General features: G+C 36.8%; 1 protein-coding gene across 2 annotated transcripts in view; it reads left to right on the forward strand.

The window, feature by feature from the left end:
* Positions 1–19800, forward strand: part of ZNF407 (zinc finger protein 407) — a 480437-nt gene that overhangs the window by 41961 nt on the left and 418676 nt on the right. For both annotated transcript variants that reach the window (XM_004059553.5, XM_055368592.2), the window contains exons 2-3: positions 1194–5933; positions 11229–11343. In XM_004059553.5, coding sequence (XP_004059601.3) covers positions 1247–5933; positions 11229–11343 — 4802 coding nt within the window. In that variant the 5' untranslated portion in view covers positions 1194–1246. The remainder of the gene's footprint in view (positions 1–1193; positions 5934–11228; positions 11344–19800) is intronic.

Raw genomic sequence — 19800 nt, forward strand, 5'->3', positions numbered from 1 at the left:
ATCAAGTGGCATTTGGCTGAACATTCCCATCATGGTGTAAAGTAAATGGAAAATGATATGTTTTAATTGAATTAAATAGCATAATGAAAAATAAAATCAATATTATTGATTTCAAGGCATTTTATTCAATAAAATTCTTTTTTTCCTCAAAATTTACTCCATTAATTCTACTCTACCACTGACATTTCCCTTTGCCATTAACCTTCAGACAATATAAAATGACAATTAGATGAGGAAATTAATGATTGACGGCTGGACTAGAAGTGGCTTTTCATTGGTAAAAGAGCTTGAGCACGAATGGTGATATGTAATGAGATTATACGTGTTGTTCATTGGAATATATTTAGAAAAATCATGGTAAAGCTCTTTGCTTTAGGAGAAAAGGATGAAACAGTGGTGTTTTTTTTTTTTTTTTTTGAGACGGAGTCTCGCTCTGTCGCCCAGGCTGGGGTGCAGTGGTGCAATCTCGGCTCACTGCAAGCTCTTCCTCCCGGGTTCACGCCATTCTCCTGCCTCAGCCTACCGAGTAGCTGGGACTACAGGAGCCTGCCACCATACCTGGCTAATTTTTTTGTATTTTTAGTAGCGACAGGGTTTCACCGTGTTAGCCAGGATGGTCTCGATCTCCTGACCTCGTGATCCGCCTGCCTCGGCCTCCCAAAATCCTGGCACTACAGGCGTGAGCCACCACGCCTGGCCGAAACAGTTGTTTTAAAATTATGTTTCTTTTACATAGGACTCGGGCTTCTGTTAGAGGTTAAGGAGGGGAAGGCCTCACTTCTAGACTTGCGTCACAGCAGTTTTGTTTTAATATATTTTACAGAGTAGGAGCTCATTGAAATGTTTTTTGAAAGGAGAGCTTCTCTTTTTGTTCTTTTTAAAAGGGTAGTAAATTGAAGTATACTGGTACAGAGAATTGAAATATGGGAGTTTTTCTGCAAGCTTGTTGAGAAATCACTTTTTCTACCAAAGATACCATAGTATTTCTTCTGGAGTCAACAATAGGGTGACATGGTGTTCCTAAAATCCTACTTCATACTTTTTGATAAAAGACTTTAGACATGTAATCAAATTCATCTCAGTATAAAGGGCGTTTCATTGGGGCTAACTTCATGATACTTTTTCATCTAGTTTTAGACTAATACGTGTGTCTTTATATTCAAGATTTAATACCATGTTTGTTTACTTCACAGGTTATGAGTGCCAGTGAGCCGCCTTAGATAGAAGCATCGTCAGCACTTTATTAATGATGGATAGTGAGAATAAACGCGAAAATGACGAGGATGAAAAGATAAACAAAGAAGCACAAGACTTGACAAAGCTTTCATCCCATAATGAAGATGGTGGGCCTGTATCTGATGTGATAGCAAGTTTCCCTGAGAATTCTATGGGCAAAAGAGGTTTTTCAGAATCATCGAACTCTGATAGTGTTGTTATAGGAGAAGACAGAAATAAACATGCTTCCAAACGCAGGAAATTAGATGAGGCAGAGCCCCGTAAATCTGGAAAGCAAGGTATTTGTAGATTAGAAACTTGTGAGAGCTCAGTCACAGAAGAGGGTATTGCATTAGATGAAACAGGGAAGGAGACCTTTCTGAGTGACTGCACAGTTGGAGGCACATGTCTCCCAAATGCCCTCTCCCCTTCTCGCAATTTTAGCACTATTGATGTTGTTTCTCTGAAAACAGACACTGAAAAAACATCTGCTCAGGAAATGGTTTCCCTTGATCTGGAAAGAGAATCTCCTTTCCCCCTGAAAGAAATTAGTGTTAGTTGTACCATTGGGAATGTAGATACAGTTCTCAAATGCAGCATCTGTGGGCATTTGTTTTCTTCTTGCTCTGACTTGGAAAAACATGCTGAGTCTCACATGCAGCAGCCTAAGGAACATACCTGTTGTCACTGCAGCCACAAAGCAGAGAGCAGCTCAGCACTACATATGCATATCAAACAAGCACATGGGCCACAGAAGGTCTTTTCTTGTGATCTTTGTGGTTTTCAGTGTTCAGAAGAAAACCTGTTGAACGCACATTATCTTGGCAAAACACATCTCCGTCGTCAGAATCTGGCTGCTCGTGGAGGATTTGTACAGATCTTAACAAAACAACCTTTTCCTAAAAAATCACGTACAATGGCAACAAAAAATGTTCACTCAAAACCAAGAACTTCTAAACCAATAGCAAAGAATAGTGATTCAAAAGGATTACGAAATGTGGGAAGCACGTTTAAAGATTTCAGAGGAAGTATTTCTAAACAAAGTGGTAGTAGCAGTGAGCTTCTTGTTGAAATGATGCCTTCCAGAAATACTTCGTCACAGGAAGTAGAGATTGTTGAAGAACATGTTACTTCCCTTGGTCTAGCTCAGAATCCTGAAAACCAGAGTAAAAAGCTAAACACCTTAGTAACCTCAGAGGGTCTCTTAGAGAAATTGGAATCTACAAAAAATACCCTTCAGGCAGCACACGGTAACAGTGTAACCTCGAGGCCAAGACCCGAGCGAAATATTCTCGTGCTGGGTAATAGCTTTCGTCGACGAAGCAGCACTTTCACCTTGAAGGGCCAGGCAAAGAAAAGGTTTACTCTTTTAGGAATTAAAAGAGGTACAAGTGAAACTCAGAGGATGTATATGAAACACTTGAGAACACAGATGAAAACACACGATGCAGAGTCAGTGCTGAAACACCTGGAAGCGTGCAGCAGTGTACAGAGAGTGTGTGTGACTACCTCAGAAACCCAGGAGGCAGAGCAGGGCCGGAGGAGTGCCCGTCCTCCGGACTCCGGGCTGCACTCCCTGACAGTGAAGCCAGCTTCTGACTCTCAGACGTTGTGTGCTTGTACAGACTGTGGGCAAGTAGCTACAAATAGGACAGATTTGGAAATCCATGTGAAAAGGTGCCATGCCGGAGAGATGACATTTTACTGCCGTACTTGTGACTTCTCTAGTATGTCAAGAAGGGACTTAGATGAACATTTGCACAGTAACCAGCATCAGCAGACTGCTTCTGTCCTGAGTTGTCAGTGTTGTTCATTTATATCCTTGGATGAAATAAATCTTAGAGACCACATGAAGGAAAAGCACAATATGCATTTTCTTTGCACCCCTTGTAATCTGTTCTTTTTGTCTGAAAAAGATGTGGAAGAACACAAGGCCACCGAGAAGCATATTAATTCATTGGTTCAACCAAAGACTTTGCAATCATCTAACAGTGATTTGGTTTTACAGACTTTACCTTTGAGTACTTTAGAATCAGAAAACGCAAAAGAGTCTATGGATGACTCAGGAAAAGCATCTCAGGAAGAACCTGTGAAGTCCAGGGTAAGCCATGGTAATGAAGTGAGGCATTCCAGTAAGCCTCAGTTTCAGTGTAAGAAGTGTTTTTATAAAACAAGATCTTCTACTGTTCTCACGAGACATATAAAGCTTCGGCATGGTCAAGACTATCATTTTCTTTGTAAAGCTTGTAATCTTTATTCATTGAGCAAAGAAGGAATGGAGAAACACATTAAAAGAAGCAAGCATCTTGAAAATGCTAAGAAAAATAATATTGGCTTAAGCTTTGAAGAATGTATTGAAAGGGTATGTATAGGTACAAATGATAAAAAAGAAGAGTTTGATGTTTCCGGAAATGGAAGGATTGAAGGCCATATAGGTGTGCAATTACCAGAGCATTCCTATCTTGAGAAGGGCATGCTGGCGTCTGAGGAACTGTCACAGTCTGGTGGTAGCACCAAAGATGATGAATTAGCTTCAACCACTACTCCAAAGAGAGGGAGACCTAAAGGTAACATCTCACGGACGTGTTCACACTGTGGCCTTTTGGCCTCTAGTATTACAAACTTGACTGTTCACATTAGACGAAAACACAGTCACCAGTATAGTTATTTATGCAAAGTGTGTAAGTATTACACTGTAACTAAGGGAGATATGGAACGTCATTGTGCCACCAAGAAACATAAAGGACGGGTAGAAATAGAAGCAAGTGGAAAACACAGTTCAGATATCATTGTTGGCCCTGAAGGGGGTAGCCTTGAAGCTGGTAAAAAGAATGCTGGCTCAGCAGTGACCATGTCAGATGAACATGCTAACAAACCAGCTGAGTCACCCACCTCCGTTTTAGAAAAGCCAGATCGTGGAAACTCAGTTGAAGCTGAAGTTGAAAATGTATTTCATTCTCTAGATGGAGAAGTTAACAGCCATCTTCTTGATAAAAAGGAGCAAATATCTTCAGAGCCAGAGGACTTTGCCCAGCCGGGGGATGTGTACTCCCAGAGAGATGTTACAGGCACAGGTGAGAATAAGTGTTTGCACTGTGAGTTTAGTGCTCACTCCTCTGCTTCTCTAGAGCTGCATGTAAAACGGAAACATACAAAAGAGTTTGAGTTTTATTGCATGGCATGCGATTACTACGCGGTGACTCGTCGCGAGATGACCAGGCATGCAGCAACAGAGAAGCACAAAATGAAAAGGCAGTCTTATCTCAACTCTGCTAATGTAGAAGCTGGTTCTGCAGACATGTCCAAAAACATCATTATGCCTGAAGAAGAGCATCAACAAAATTCTGAGGAATTTCAAATAATTTCAGGTCAACCATCTGATACTCTTAAATCTAGAAATGCTGCAGATTGCTCTATTTTAAATGAGAATACTAATTTAGATATGTCTAAAGTGCTCTGCGCTGCTGACTCTGTAGAAGTTGAGACTGAAGAAGAATCTAATTTCAATGAAGACCATTCCTTTTGTGAGACTTTCCAACAGGCTCCTGTCAAGGATAAAGTTAGGAAACCCGAGGAGATGATGTCACTTACTATGTCCTCAAACTATGGCTCCCCAAGCAGATTTCAAAATGAAAATTCAGGAAGCTCTGCCTTAAATTGTGAGACAGCAAAGAAAAACCATGAGATATCGAATGATGCAGGTGAGCTGCGTGTCCATTGTGAGGGTGAAGGAGGAAACACAGGAGACGGTGGAGGTGTTGTCCCCCACAGACACCTGTGCCCTGCGATGCTTGATGGGGAGCGCTCGGCTGAAAGCCCTGCGCTCGTTGTGACAAGAATAACCAGAGAACAGGGAAATCTGGAGAGCGGGGGTCAGAACAGAGTTGCACGTGGGCATGGTTTGGAAGACTTGAAAGGTGTCCAAGAAGATCCCGTTCTGGAGAATAAGGAAATTCTGATGAATTCACAACATGAAACAGAATTTATTTTGGAGGAGGATGGCCCAGCTTCTGATAGCACAGTTGAAAGTAGTGATGTCTATGAAACTATAATTAGTATTGATGATAAAGGGCAGGCCATGTACAGTTTTGGTCGATTTGACTCCTCCATAATAAGAATAAAGAACCCTGAAGATGGTGAGTTGATAGACCAGTCTGAAGAGGGCTTGATAGCAACGGGAGTGAGAATTAGTGAGCTGCCCTTGAAAGACTGTGCTCAAGGTGTGAAAAAGAAGAAATCTGAGGGCAGTTCCATTGGTGAGTCTACACGAATTCGCTGTGATGATTGTGGCTTCTTAGCAGATGGACTGAGTGGACTGAATGTTCACATAGCCATGAAGCATCCTACAAAAGAGAAGCACTTCCATTGTTTACTCTGTGGAAAGTCGTTCTATACCGAAAGCAACCTTCACCAGCATCTGGCTAGTGCCGGCCACATGAGAAATGAGCAGGCCAGTGTGGAGGAGCTTCCGGAGGGAGGGGCCACCTTTAAATGTGTCAAGTGCACAGAGCCCTTTGATTCTGAACAGAATTTATTTCTACATATTAAAGGACAGCATGAGGAATTGCTGCGGGAGGTGAATAAGTATATAGTGGAAGACACTGAGCAAATCAACCGCGAGAGGGAGGAAAACCAGGGAAACGTCTGCAAGTATTGTGGGAAGATGTGTCGAAGCAGCAACTCGATGGCCTTCCTGGCACATATTCGCACTCATACAGGTATGTAGCTCTGCAGCAAGCCAAGGCAGTGAGGACATGGGGCCATTTGTTCCCATCCAGATATGCAGCCCTACCTGTGGCTGCTCATTGGCTTTCCACCCGGTTCACATTTCACTGCCGTGTGCTGCTCTGCTTGTCTGCAATAAGTCATTGTTGACACTTAACATTTTTAAGGGTAATTAAGCCCTAGCAATTTCAAAGGCAGGTTAGTTGACAAGTTTCTTTTAATTTTGTCAAAAAGCCTAGTCCCTCTGATGCCTTTTAAAAACTGCTGTCTGTTGGCGGCTTTTCAGTTGTTTCTGAGTCCTAATTATTTGATTTTTCAAAGTCTGTATTAAGTGGCACCTTATAATTTCAGAAGACATGTTAAGTGACTTTTAAGGAATGGAGTAATCAAATTTTCTTACAATATTAGGGATGTAAAAATATTCATCATTAGATATTTTATATCCAAAAGTGTAACTTCCGGGTAACAAGAGTCTACCTTTGTGGATCAAAATTAGTCACCACTTTCCAAAGTTAACATGTGCTGGGGATCTGGTGTTCCTGGAGGTAGCACCTGATTTAGTCTCTGTGCTCTGTCACAGTTAGTGTTCCATTTTAATGTTTAATTTTAGGTGGAAAGTTTTTTAAAAAACATTTTTTTTGGTGGAAAATGCATAAGCTACTGTTCTAAATTTATGTAAAAATTCACTGCACTGTTTCTGTAAACCTGCCATACATTCTTTATTTTAAATAGACAGCTTTTCTAAATCATTGTGCTCCGCTTAGACAAGTTCTGTCTCCATGGTTGAATTTATGAGTGGATTTGAATAATAAATTCACATTTCAGTGAACATATTTTCATTAAAACTGTAAGGTTTATTTTACTGTACTTTTAAATAATGGCTTATTATTAAAGCTATACTTTAAATTCATACAGTTTTTGAAACTTAGTACATGGTTAGGAGGAAGAAGACAAAAGAGTATGAAGCATTATTACTAGTTTAGGGTGATTAAAGATAGATAAAAGTTTTTCATTGAAGGAAGTAATGGGGCAACCTGCATAAGATTAACCTAAATAAACACAAACATTGTACTTGTGATCCCACATATTCCTATGCACTGCAGCCATTTTTGGGGAGTAAGTCCAAATGCTTATTTGTCTGCACTGTCAGTATCTCTCTCAGTACCTTGTTGCAGCTTTCTTTCTGAAACGATACAGTTTTAGGAATAAGACTTGTTCACATGTGCAGAAAATATGTACTTTCTTAATATGCCCTCTTAAGGCAGATAAAACTGAATAAAACTAAGAGGAAGATGCTAATGGAGCTCTTTTTAGAATTCTTTATGCAACTGTCTGGTCAAGACATGTTGCTTATAATTGATGTGTCCATTACTTGAATTCTCTTGTAATTATAGTCAATAAGTCTTGTAAATGTGTTAAAGCTCACTAAAAGCATACAAATTCAAGAACAGAGTAAGGCTAATAATTTAAAATAATCAATGTAGGCATTTCAGCACTTAATTTCCCTTGTGTGTTGATAGCTGATCATTCTTAATCCATTAAGATTTATTTAGTCGTTTACAATGCAAAATAGGTTTGCACTGGTCACTTGTGCCATTTGAAAATGTCCACCAGGTTAAGTGCAGAATGTAGTCCATTAGTCTTCCTTGACTATATGTATTAATTGCATTTAAAATCAAGTTAATGTGGATGTGAAAGTGAGGTAACTATCAATATGTGACAAAGTAACCCTACTTATATAAGTTACATCATTGATTGTAACATTTAGTAAAAGTTAGCATAGTTTTTTTCTTTAAACATCTTGTGTTGGTCTTATCAGGAAGTACATTTTTATTATGCTTTGAAACACTACCAAGAGCCCTGTTCCTGAGGACACAATACGAGTCTACCGTTTCAATTTTGCAAGTCATTTTTTGGGGAAGTTGGTCTCCAGGTTTTAATTCAGGGTTTTTTTCTTGGAGCATCTTAAAATGAATTGCTTTTCACATAGTTTGCTTATGTCCATAAAATAGTAATGCAGAGACTGTTATTAATGGTTAACTGGAAAAGAGCTTACTCTTCCAATCCCTGTTTTCATATTTTGTGATTTACTATATGTTTTATATAACCTTTGCTTCCCATCCTTAGCAGGATAAAAGCAGCACTATAAGAAATAAATGAGTTTTGGTTATCAAGCATTGTAGGAAAAAGGATCCTAGAGTCTCCCTGTGTGCATGCTGCTACGAAGTAATCAACATGACCAGAAAGGGCAGTCTTCCCTTTCACATTACATTAACAGGACTAAAAAACTTCGTTTTCATTTCTCCCGCATTGGTCTGTCAAAGCTTTTATTTCATGTAACATGGGCTGCTGTTAAGTACCAGATTGTCTGAAGCCATTCGTTTTATGTTTAGAGTGCTCTGGTCACTAATGCCATCTCAAAATGTTCCAGGGAGATAGGGAGTGTGTGACTTCACTAAGAAATTCTGAAGTTAGGGCTGGTAGTGTTTGTAGCTCAATACGTGACAAAGGACAGACAGCTCAGTAGGAGAGTTAATCTGTAGACTTTAAGCACAGTGACCACAAAGACTTAACATTGTTCACTGCTTCATCTGTGTCCCACATTAGTTGGCTCTTGGTATATCTTGATGAGTGAATAAATGAATGAACAGATGAATGAATGAATGAATGAATGAAGTGTTTGAATGTTTAGGGAGGATCGTAGAATGATGGCTCTAGTTGTTAGATGTTGGGTAATATACAACTTCCTTCATTCCTTTAAGATCTAAAGGCTTTCATTTGGTATTTTCTCTTTAATGCTAATGGCACATCTGTGTATGCATAGCAATTAGTCATGACTGATGGTTGAGGAGCCCTCGTAGGCCTGAGTGAAGACCTGGATTTTAAAGTCTTTGAAATTCTTTTAGTAAAGTAATAAGGTACCACAAAGATAGAGAGCCTTTTTAGTTTTTCCCTTTGAAAAAACCTTATGGACCAAATGAAAACCAAAAAACCTACTGAGGATAATGCTGTTCCAAGGAATGGAACTGTTGCAAATAATATTGTTTTTAATAATCAAAATGTACCTGAGAGAAATATTTAGAGATCTGCAGTTTTACAATTTTGTCTTATAAACACTGCCTGCATTCATTTCAGAAAGTGCATAGCAAACTTAAAAACAGAAATGTTATTAGTTTGGAAACAAGGAAAAAAGGGCCCTTTTTTTTTTTTAATGTGGAGAAGTATTACCTCTGCTAGTATTTGAATTTTTATGGCACAGAAAGGAGATGTTAGCACAGTCTACTCTGAATATAAGATGTGAAGCATAGTCAAGGCCTCCATGATTCTGGGTGAAGCAGTCAACAAAATAACTCATTTATGTATTGTCAGCATGCTGTGCTGTGATCACTGAGACCTGCAGAAACTAGAGTTTTCCACAAAGGAGCCACGGACAGTAAATTGAACACACCAGAGACCCCACGTCCGTTTCTCTGTGGCATCTGTGCCACAGGAGGAGGAGCTAGTCACATGGCAGGTGCTGTGTGAGCAAAATGAAAACTCAAACCCATGGGACCTTTTACATCCATTCACCAAAATTGTAATACAAATATTGGGAGAGGTTGATCTTCTTTGTTTCGAGTCCTGATATTATTGTTACTTAATAATGTCCTAATTACCCTATTATCTTTAGAGCATTGAAATTTAAAGTGTTGGTAAATTGGTTCTTCACACACCTTACAAAAGTCCCATTATAGAATTCTATGTCTTAGTGAAATGTTCAAAGTAGTGATAGGCTTGGTTTTATCAGAATCATTTAAATAAACTGTATTTTCTAATGTGACTGATAGAATGTGATTGCTGTAAGCTGCAGTCTTAACCTGCTTTTGACATTTAAACATATAAACCTGACTAGATATAACCATTCAGGTGCTAAATATATTTTACATCTACTTCTAACAGCAGAAATGGAAATATTAAGAGATCTGGCTTCATTGTCATTGAACTGTGAAATATTCAACCTTGTCTGCCGGTGCTTAGTACTGTTGACTTTTTTATTTCTGTTGGAAGATTAAAATTAAATGCTTCACTTTTTTTGTCAGCTTTTGGGAATTAAATTGAAATTTAAGACTCTAAAATTTTTTACTGAGTGCTTCAATTTCAACAAAGTATTCTTGGAGGATTTTTTTTTTTACAAGGACACTGTACAAAGGTTCATTGATCAAATATGATTTATTACAATTTTTTTAATTTGAGCTCTTTTTGTATATTTATTGAAGTTCACATATTTCGTGTTCTATCTAACTATAGTAGAGGGAGTATTTCACCATATAAGTACTGAATATGATATGAAAAATCAGGAAACGTACTGATTTTAAACTGGTTTTTACAATTTTGATTTATTTGAAGATGTATTGGTTAGAAAGTTTGGAAATGGTGTATCTATTTTATGTCTTAAAAGAGCGTTATTTCTCATTAATGTGGATGATTATCTGTTAATATGTTTCAGTTTCAATCTTATCTATTACTGACACTAAGTGTGTAGACTTTGAAATAATCTTATTTTCTCATTTTTGAGTATAGTTTAATCTTAATTCTTTATGAAATGACAACAAATTTTGTATGCTTTTTGTGTTGAAATATTTGTTCTTGAAATTAATAACCAAAATGTCAGTTCTTCCAGTTTGTTTAATCATCATCGATTTTTGACTATAAAAATGACCGTAAAAGCATAAAAATTATCTACTGTATATTTATAAATTGTGTTATTAAAAATATAGATAATAATTTGGGACAAATGCCAGGAAAAAACCTGAAATATACCATTCTTTTTATGTGAGTAAATTCAAAGCCGGAGAAATATGAGGAAACAAGGAGATGGCCATAGAGAAATGTATTTGATGATAAATATGCTGTTAAAAATATCAGCTGCCCTGTGTGCATTTATGTTTTAAAAATGTTTTCTTTGAAGTGTTGAGTGACTTTAAGATGTATTTTTGTGAATTATAAGAAAAATATTTAAAATTATGTAGCTCATCTCATTGACTTAGTACTGCTCAGCAGTCTCACTTTTGAGTTTGAATCTTAGGATTGTTAGTGGAAGTTAGGAAGACTCACTGAAACAAAGTCTTCAGAGTAAAATAATTATGGAATCAGGTCTATTCAAGTTATAAATCAATGCCAGTATTCCATTTTGGGTACAGAAATTCTTAATTAGGTTAAAGGTATGATTTAAGATTTAGTCCTCTTTTCTAAGCTGTTGGTGATGTATTATTCAAAATCAAATCATATTTTATGTTAAATTTACTCAGGATCAAAACCATTCAAGTGCAAGATATGCCATTTTGCAACAGCTCAGCTTGGAGATGCCAGAAACCATGTGAAAAGGCACCTTGGGATGAGGGAATACAAGTGTCATGTCTGTGGGTGAGTAAATTGAAGCCATCTCTGCTGTGTGAACCAGGAAGCATGTGCAGGATAGCCATTGTTTCGGAATTCAAAACCGATAGGAGTAAGAGTGGCTAAAATTATGCATGCGTACCCTCCTTTCCATTGTTATGGTAAATTCCTTAAATACAGTTATGACATTCTTCTCCCACTTCTAATCCTGTACTGAAGATGAGCAATTTTATGGGCTACAAGGTCAATTTGAACCTGTAATCTGTAAATTGACTAAATTATAGGATGTTCATTCACATTGCCAGAGAGAACTATAAATTCCATTTAAAGACATAAAAAAATACATAATATAGCTTTAGGAATGTATATGTATTTTTTTTTCTTTTGCTGTACTGCTTTAATTTTTATCACATTAGTAGCTCTTTGGATCCATTGGACTTATTCTATAAGGAAAGCAACAAAAGATTTAATTTCGGATGGCTGGTTACTGATTATTACAGGGATGATGCTGAAGAGAACTGTTGTTATGCATTTTTGTGTAACTTTATTTCAAAACTTACTTCCTTTTTTAGTTAATGGTTCTTTCTCTGAAGAATCATGTACAATGTTTAACTGTTATTCAAATGTGTTGCATTGAATAAAAAGTGCTAAGGTGCCTTAATGCAAAACTGATTAATTTAGCAGAAATGTTTAAAAGGTTTTAAAATGCTAGATCATATATGGTATAACATAGGACATTCAGAGGTGGGTTTTAATACCCTGCTTCTGATTAAAAGTCTATTTTAATGCTGTTATGCTAGAGAAATTAATAAGTGCATCCTATAAAAATTCTTCATGTGAAACCTGAGAAACTTGCAGTTCTTATGGCTAATTCAGAAAATACCACAGGCTCAATTACATTATGCAACGTGCACATATTATATTAGGTTTATTTTTTTAGTAGAAGATTCTGCTGATTGATAGTACCATGTAAATATGTTTTATGTCAAAAACAAGTTCTGTTATTTGTTGGACAGTACATTTCATCCCAGGATGCAGTTGTGTATTTTGACCCTTAGGATAGTTTTACAAATACCTTTGCAAGCACTTTCATGAACCATGGTCTGTGATATATTCATTGGCGGAATTGATGGTTCAGTGACTTGCAGCTAAAGTAAATGAAGATGACCCTTTGCCCTAAAGTCCCCTGAAGATCAGTGGGAGAATGAGTTTTGTTACTACTGATTTTAGCTGCAAGGGTCAGGTGTCAAATGGTTCATTTTAATTGCTGTAGGTCTTGGAAGTTTAAAAGATATCTCATTTATTGTTTTTACCATATGAGTTATAGGAAAGGAGAAGGCCCTGACTCCAGTGAAAATTTGCTATTAGGTGGCAGTAAGCAGTTTTTCTCTCATTTCTGAGAAATAAGTAAACAATTTTTGCATACTGTTGTCAATAGAGATCTAATTCCATTTATTTTTTAATTAGGGTTACTAAGACCCTGGAAAGAGAAGAACAAAGCTTTTCACAGAACAGTTTCTAATGTGTCTGGTATCAAAAAGAATACACAATTGATCGGCATTAGTTGTATAATTTGAACAGTGCCCACCCTGCTCGCTAACTGCTTACCGCATACAACTGAAATATTGTATGAGTAGTTCATATATTTGGTCCTGGAGATACAGAATTGTAAATGATTATACATACATCGAGTTTTATACTGTCTTCAGAGAGAGAGCTATGTGTATGTGTGCGTATGTAGAACAAGCATTCTAGAGTCCAGAATTGTATTTTTTAGAATTATGACAGCCATTGAATTTCATCAGACTAGGAAATAATAGTTCTCTTTGTATTTTTACAATGAAATTTGATTTAAAAGTTAGGTAGCAATAATTTTAACAGTGACGCTGAGAGTTCTGAAGAATTGCAGTGAACTGAAGAGTACTTATTGATCTTTGTAGTTGGAACAGAATGGTAGTGAATTAGGTACCCTTCAGTGTTGCAGAAAAAGTATCATAGGTTGTTCCATATTTCATGTGTTTCAAAGGGATAGGGCAGTGTGTAGGTTAAAAATTAAAGTGAAAAACATAAAAAAGTGCAAGGATTGGTTATCAGATTACTGGCACTAGAGAGTATTTATACATTGACATCACTGACAAAGTCAATTCATTATCATTGATGGCTAAATAATCTTAGAAATGCTCAGTGGACCTATTAGTTCCTGAACATAAGCAGCTCATGCTGCATTTCTTCATTAGCTTTAATTGCTATAAATTTTACCTTTTACAAAATCATGCTTTAAAAGGTGAAGCGATCTTTCAGGAACATTAACTCTATAATTTTGTCACAAACAGAAGGTCCTGCATTATGTTTTCTTTTCCTTAGTAGTTAATATCTTAGTCTCTGCCTTTTAGAATTTTCGTAATGATCTCTTCATTATTTGAGTTTTAAGGAGTTATTTCTCAAATAGTCTTGATTAATAATATAAAAAAATTGGGCAGTCACATTTTTAAAGTGTAATTATTACTCAGAATACTGTACTCTTTTTCTTAGTAACCTCTTGGTTTTCTTGATGAAGAAAACTAATATTTTATGGTGAAATTGATGGAAACAACAAACAGTATTGAGCTCAATATTAATGTCTCAGATTATTTGTAATTGACCTCTTTTTCAGATCTTTATATTAGATGATTTTGGATGCTCATCAACTGCACGTTTCGTGTTTTTCATTAACACGTAGTTTTAGGGTTGTGACAAAAACTGCCTTTTAAACTTTTGTATAAGTTGTCTGAACCTAGACTGATTTTCTTCCAATCTTCAGGATCAGTTTTAAGATACCATTACCCCCTTTTGCCCTGCCCCATTGGCAAATCTTAACTACTGTATATCTTGGGTTTAAGTTAGTTTGACAGAAGAAGCTGAATGTATTAGATGCCTAATTCCTATTAGGTCGTTAGGATTAAGAGTTCAGAATTTAAGTTTTGTGTACTCAAGGTTTACCTGCTCATGTCATGGTAAAAATCTCAAAAATGTATTGCTTTGTACATCATGTTTTAAGTACATGTTATGGATAACTTCACGTTAAGAGCCATTTATTTTACTTTCACTTTTGGGGGAATCTTTTTTTTTTTGAAAAGTTGAGTTTCTTACTTGTTAAAAATATCCAAATGTGATCGAGAGAGGAATTTTATAGAATATAGGTGTGTTTATATTTAGGCACTTGATGGATAGTTAACATGAAAATCTGTTATGACTCTGACATAGGGCTTAGTGAGAGAGAACGTAAGAAATAATAGAAACTATACCTATTTTTTATAGTTAATGCTTTTATTTAATAATTTTGTGTTTAGAAAATAGGCCAAATGCATATTTTTATTACATCCATGATCTTTACCTTTATTTCTTTCAGTAGTCAAAAACATAAAAATCTCGATGACTTACAAAAGTTATTTTAGGCACCATGTCTTGTTAAATTCTTTTGAGTTGATTTTATTCTCTATGTACATATAAGGTAGTATACTTGGTACTCTAAATAGTATTTATGCAGTGCATTGTGGTCTGATAAATAGCCTTGATTAACTTTTATCTCACTTGTTGATTTCCATAGCTTTGTGGATTGCTTACCTTATGCTTATTATCCCCATTTTACTGATGGGAAACTTAATATTCAAAATGTTTTCAGTGATGTACTTAAATTATTCGACTAGTAATGGTAGACCACTCTTTCTTTCTTTTAACTATTTTCTTTATTTCTCCACTTTTTGTAATATCTGTTTTTGTTCCTGACTTTAGTTTGTACTTTTTTTTTTCTCTCTAGGTTGTTTTCACTGCATGTAGGAAGTGTAACTTTATCTACTTTCTCCTACCATCCACTTTTATTTTCTGCTTTTGCCCACATTTACATTTTTTTAAAAAATTGCTTACACATTGCTTTACTTTCATATTCTGATATTGTCTCTCTCTGTCTCTCCCCAACACTTTCCCTGTTTTATATTTCCCACTTATAAGTGTTGTTTTAAATAATTTTATTTTTTCCCACTCATTCATGTGTTGATAATTTATTGCATTTACTTGTGGGTTACAAACTGAACATATTTGTATAATAGCAGGAGGTAAGTGTCTAAAAGTATAAAGATTATATCATCCCATTAAGATGAGAGGGATATAATTGATAAACTAGGGTTATTGTTTTTGTTCTGCAGTATTAGTTTTTTTTAAAGAGTTGTAGAAAACTAATAATTGGCCTGTGATTTCAATAAACCTAAGAAATGATAACCAAGTTTGATATGCCATTATTGAGAAGTGCAGACCCTGGTGTGCGTGATTTAGGAGTTGCATTGTTTACTGATTGATTTACCTAAGTCTCGTCTTGATTCTTGTGTATGGAGTTAAATAGTTGAAATGAATTTACCTAATCAGGGGAGAATAAGGGCATTTTCTAAATCTGTGACATCTGGGTTCATGAAAAGATTCCAGACATTTTAAAATTGTGTATTAATGTGCTTATGAACTGTTTATTCCTGGTTGGTTTAAGAAACCTTAAATAGAAAGTTACTAATGCAGTAAAACTCTTTGTGTGTGTGTGTGTGTGTGTGTGTGTGTGTGTGTGTGTGTGGCATTACCTAGTTTTTGTGCATTAGAAGGGATCTCTATGTAGATGATTATAATGTCACTTTCTGACCTTTGCAGCTTGAATAATTGTAAATCATTGCTTCATAACGTGTCAGAGAATGTCTGTACTAGGCAATTAAATGGCAGAATATAATAGACCAAATTATTGCCTGTCATGTTTTCAACAACACAGTTAGTATTTGAGTTACACTTAATCATTACGTGCATTAGCAACTTCATTGGAATCCAGCTTCAGGCTGAGCATGAAATACATTACATTATTTAAACCTCTAATGGTACAAGTCATTTATTTGTGTTGAAGTGTACAACATGCAGAGTTTCATAAAGCAAGGAACACTTGAGAGCTTAATTTATCCAAATCAAAGTCTAAATGCAGATAAACACAAGTGGCAAAAATTAGTAATTTTTATAGGCTGGAAATATTTAAAAATACATGGTTGTGGGTAATTGTAGGCAGCAGGAATAAATTAAAATCACTATTTTTAGTCTGCTGTGAGAACTAAAGCTGTGTCTACCTAAATCATTAAAAGCACCATGGAATTGCATTTTTAGCTGAACAATTAGTTACACCCATCATATCTACAGATATATCCAAATAAAATAAGTATTTGGTTTAGCTGGTTGTTTTGGTTAAAGAGATACAGATAGGAAATGTTTATTCTATAATGTGGCATGAATTATGCTTATAACAGTATAAAGTGCAACATCTCTCAGTTTTGTAAAAAATATTTAGATTAACATTAAAATGCTCTCCCATTATAAATGGTGCGTTATATATTTTATCCATATAATATTTTAATATTTTTTGTTGAATATTTTTGTCTTTAGCTTGAAATTTTAAAAATGCTATGTGATGATTGCTGTCTGTCTACCTCAGTTAGGAACAAAAAATTAACATTATTTGTGTATTCCTCTGATGTTAGAATCCTTGTGATACCTTTTACGTAGTGAATGAACATTTACGATTTTTGAAACTGTACAAATGACTTTATTATGGGAAAGCCTAAGAGTGATCTTGGTTATACTATTCACATATAAAACTTGTTTTCTCAGATATCATCCTCGTGTATTTTCCAGTGAACTGTTTGGTGAAGCCGGGAGAGTGCTGGGGTGTTAGGACAGCAGAGTGGAAACTGAGGCAGCCCCCAGCTCCTCCTCACAGGGGAAGGACAGCTCTTGTCTCCATTATATCCTGGTTTATTTTTCTGCGGTAGTGGTTTTTAAAATTTTTGCCACAGAAGGGTGGGGTCGTAGATGTATTCCATGGCCAGTAAGTATGATCAACCTATAACAAAATAGAAATAAACTAAATATTATCATTTCTTGGTGTAGTAGTTGAAAACATTGGCTTCTGTGTCTAAAGTCTTTTCCAGTGAAACAATCATGTTCTAGTGACTTAACTCGTTGCTTCTTCTTCTTCTTTTTTTTTTTTTTTTAAAGTGGCTTCCTTGTGATTTTAAAATGCAATTGTGATGGCTGGATGTGGTGGCTCATGCCTGTAATCCCAGCACTTTGGGAGGCTGAGGTGGGAGAATCGCTTGAGCCCAGGAATTTGAGATCAGCCTGAGCAACATAGGGAGACCCTGTCTTTACAAAAAATAAAAATAATTAGCTGTGTGTGGTGGTGCATTTCTGTAGTTCCAGCTATTTGAGGGGCTGCAGAGGGAAGCTCTTCCGAGCCCAGGAGTTTGAGGCTACAGTGAGCTATGATGGTGCCACTGCCCTCCAGCCTGGGCAACAGAGCGGGAACCCGTCTCTAAAAAAAAATCTTCTTGTAGAGTCTCAGGATTCTGTAACCTTCCTGATCCCCACAGTAGAATATTAGGTGGGTAGCCATTCTCCTGATTTCCTTTGCCTGTTCCGTAATTTTTTTTCTTGTTAACCTTCCTCTCCCTGTTCTTTTTCTTACAGTCCTTTACTTTGTGGGTGCTTTTGCTGTTTCTTTTGCACAAGAGCTGGATGAGAAGGAGGTATGAGAAATATAGATAGAAGGGAAGCATAACTGCTGATTTATTATTTGTTTTTTATTTCTCATTTGGCAGATTCTCGTGTTTTCTTTTTTTTGTGTGGGCATGGTGACAAGGTGGTGCCCGGGCTGTCTGTGTTGCGGAAGCCACTCTAGGAGAAGGAGCAAGGCTGAGTGAGAACACAAGGCTGGGAGGACGAGCTCTGCTGAGGAGCAGAAGGAAAATCTTTTCTCACACGAGGGTTATCTTTGAGTTGGGTCTTAAAGGATGAGGGGCCATTCACAAGGCACATTTGGACGTTTTTAACAGAGCGAACATGAGGGGAAGTACAGAGATTTGGAAGAGCACTGCAGGCAATTTCTGAAGTGTATGTGACTAACTGGGGGAAGTGAGGATTAAACAAACATCTGTTGGATGTCAGTATATGCCAGCACTGTGTTAGTCTTTAGGGTTAAAAAGGTCAAAACGACACCTGCCTCAAATGGAGAAAGCTTAGGTCAAGAAATGCCAAGTCTCCCTAGCTGCTTCAGAAAACACTTCCTTGGGCTGGTAACATTTGATATGCAGCAAGTGGAAGTTAGGCAGATTAGCAGGGGCAGCCCATTCCAGGCAGGGGTTGCAGCAGGATCAACCATGGCGTGTGGGATGTGCACGAACTACAGGGCAGTCAAGACTTCTGGAGGCTGGATTGTGAAGCCAGGTGGACAGTTCCAGGGACAATTGGGTGAGGTGGGCAGGGGTCAGGTCACAGAGCTGGGCCATGCTGAGGTGTTGAATGCTGGCCTTTCCCTCTGCTTTCCATCACTCGTTTTTTCGCTTGTCTTTCTTCCCAGTTTTCTGGACTGTGTGTAGGCAGTGAAGAGAGAAGTGGAAAGCCTGGTGGGAAGTGAGTTACTGCTTCAGAATCAAGGGACATGGGAATTGGTCAGGGAGAATTATTTTAAGAGAATTTCACTATTTATAATTTTAATTAAGGATGCTATTGATTTTGGACAATTGTAATGAAAACAGGTTGATAACTGATCCATATAACTTAATGCAGCATAGTTCCAAATAATAATTAAGAGGACATATGCAGTTACGTAGCCGTGCTACCTATGTCCACATATAACTAATACCATGGTACCAGATGCTGTAATTGTTTCCATACTTGATCCTCTGGATGGGCAATGTCAGTTGGGACAGGAAACCATTAATTTTTAAAAAGTATGTACTGTGTAGTAATCTACTTACTTTCCTACGTCTTAGTCCTGGGGTACTTGTCTTGTTTCTAATCGCTTCTGTGGTCTGTGTTTCTGGAGTGTTCTCCCTCCACACCCTTGATCCCCTGTCACTTTTCTTCTGAGACCCTGTCTCCTCTTTCCCCTGCCTTAGCATTAGTATACCAAAGTCTGTTGTCTAAGTAGCAAAGTACTGAGAAATAGCAGTTCCAAGCACTGTAGAATATGCTACTATCTAGATATACAAATTTTTAGAAAGTTATTTTTGGTTTGCTATTTCCACTCAATTTTAAAAAGTCCTATTTACTGCTGAGGTACTATAAGAATATATTGAGCTGGGCTCAAGGGATGGTTGTTTTTGAAGGACCAATAAAGTGTTAATTTGCATCATAATTACGCTGTCACCATTACATGTGTTAATGGGGAACTGGAAAGTTCTTATAAAATCTGGCTAAATGTAGGATGGTCTCTAGTCTATTTTAGAAGTGCTGCTGTAAGTGAAATAAGTGAAAGTGGTCTTATGTCAACACATCTGGTAATTATCATTATAATATTAGAAAATAAGTATGATTTTTTACATTGTGGCTAGGGACATTGATAGTCAAATACTTCAACATAAATTTGTGCTAGTCTGAAAAATTGGAATGTGTTTAAATATTAAAGACATTTTAGTATTCACCACTAAA

Source organism: Gorilla gorilla, chromosome 17, assembly GCF_029281585.2.
Source record: "Gorilla gorilla gorilla isolate KB3781 chromosome 17, NHGRI_mGorGor1-v2.1_pri, whole genome shotgun sequence".
NCBI classification, from domain to species: Eukaryota; Metazoa; Chordata; class Mammalia; order Primates; family Hominidae; genus Gorilla; species Gorilla gorilla.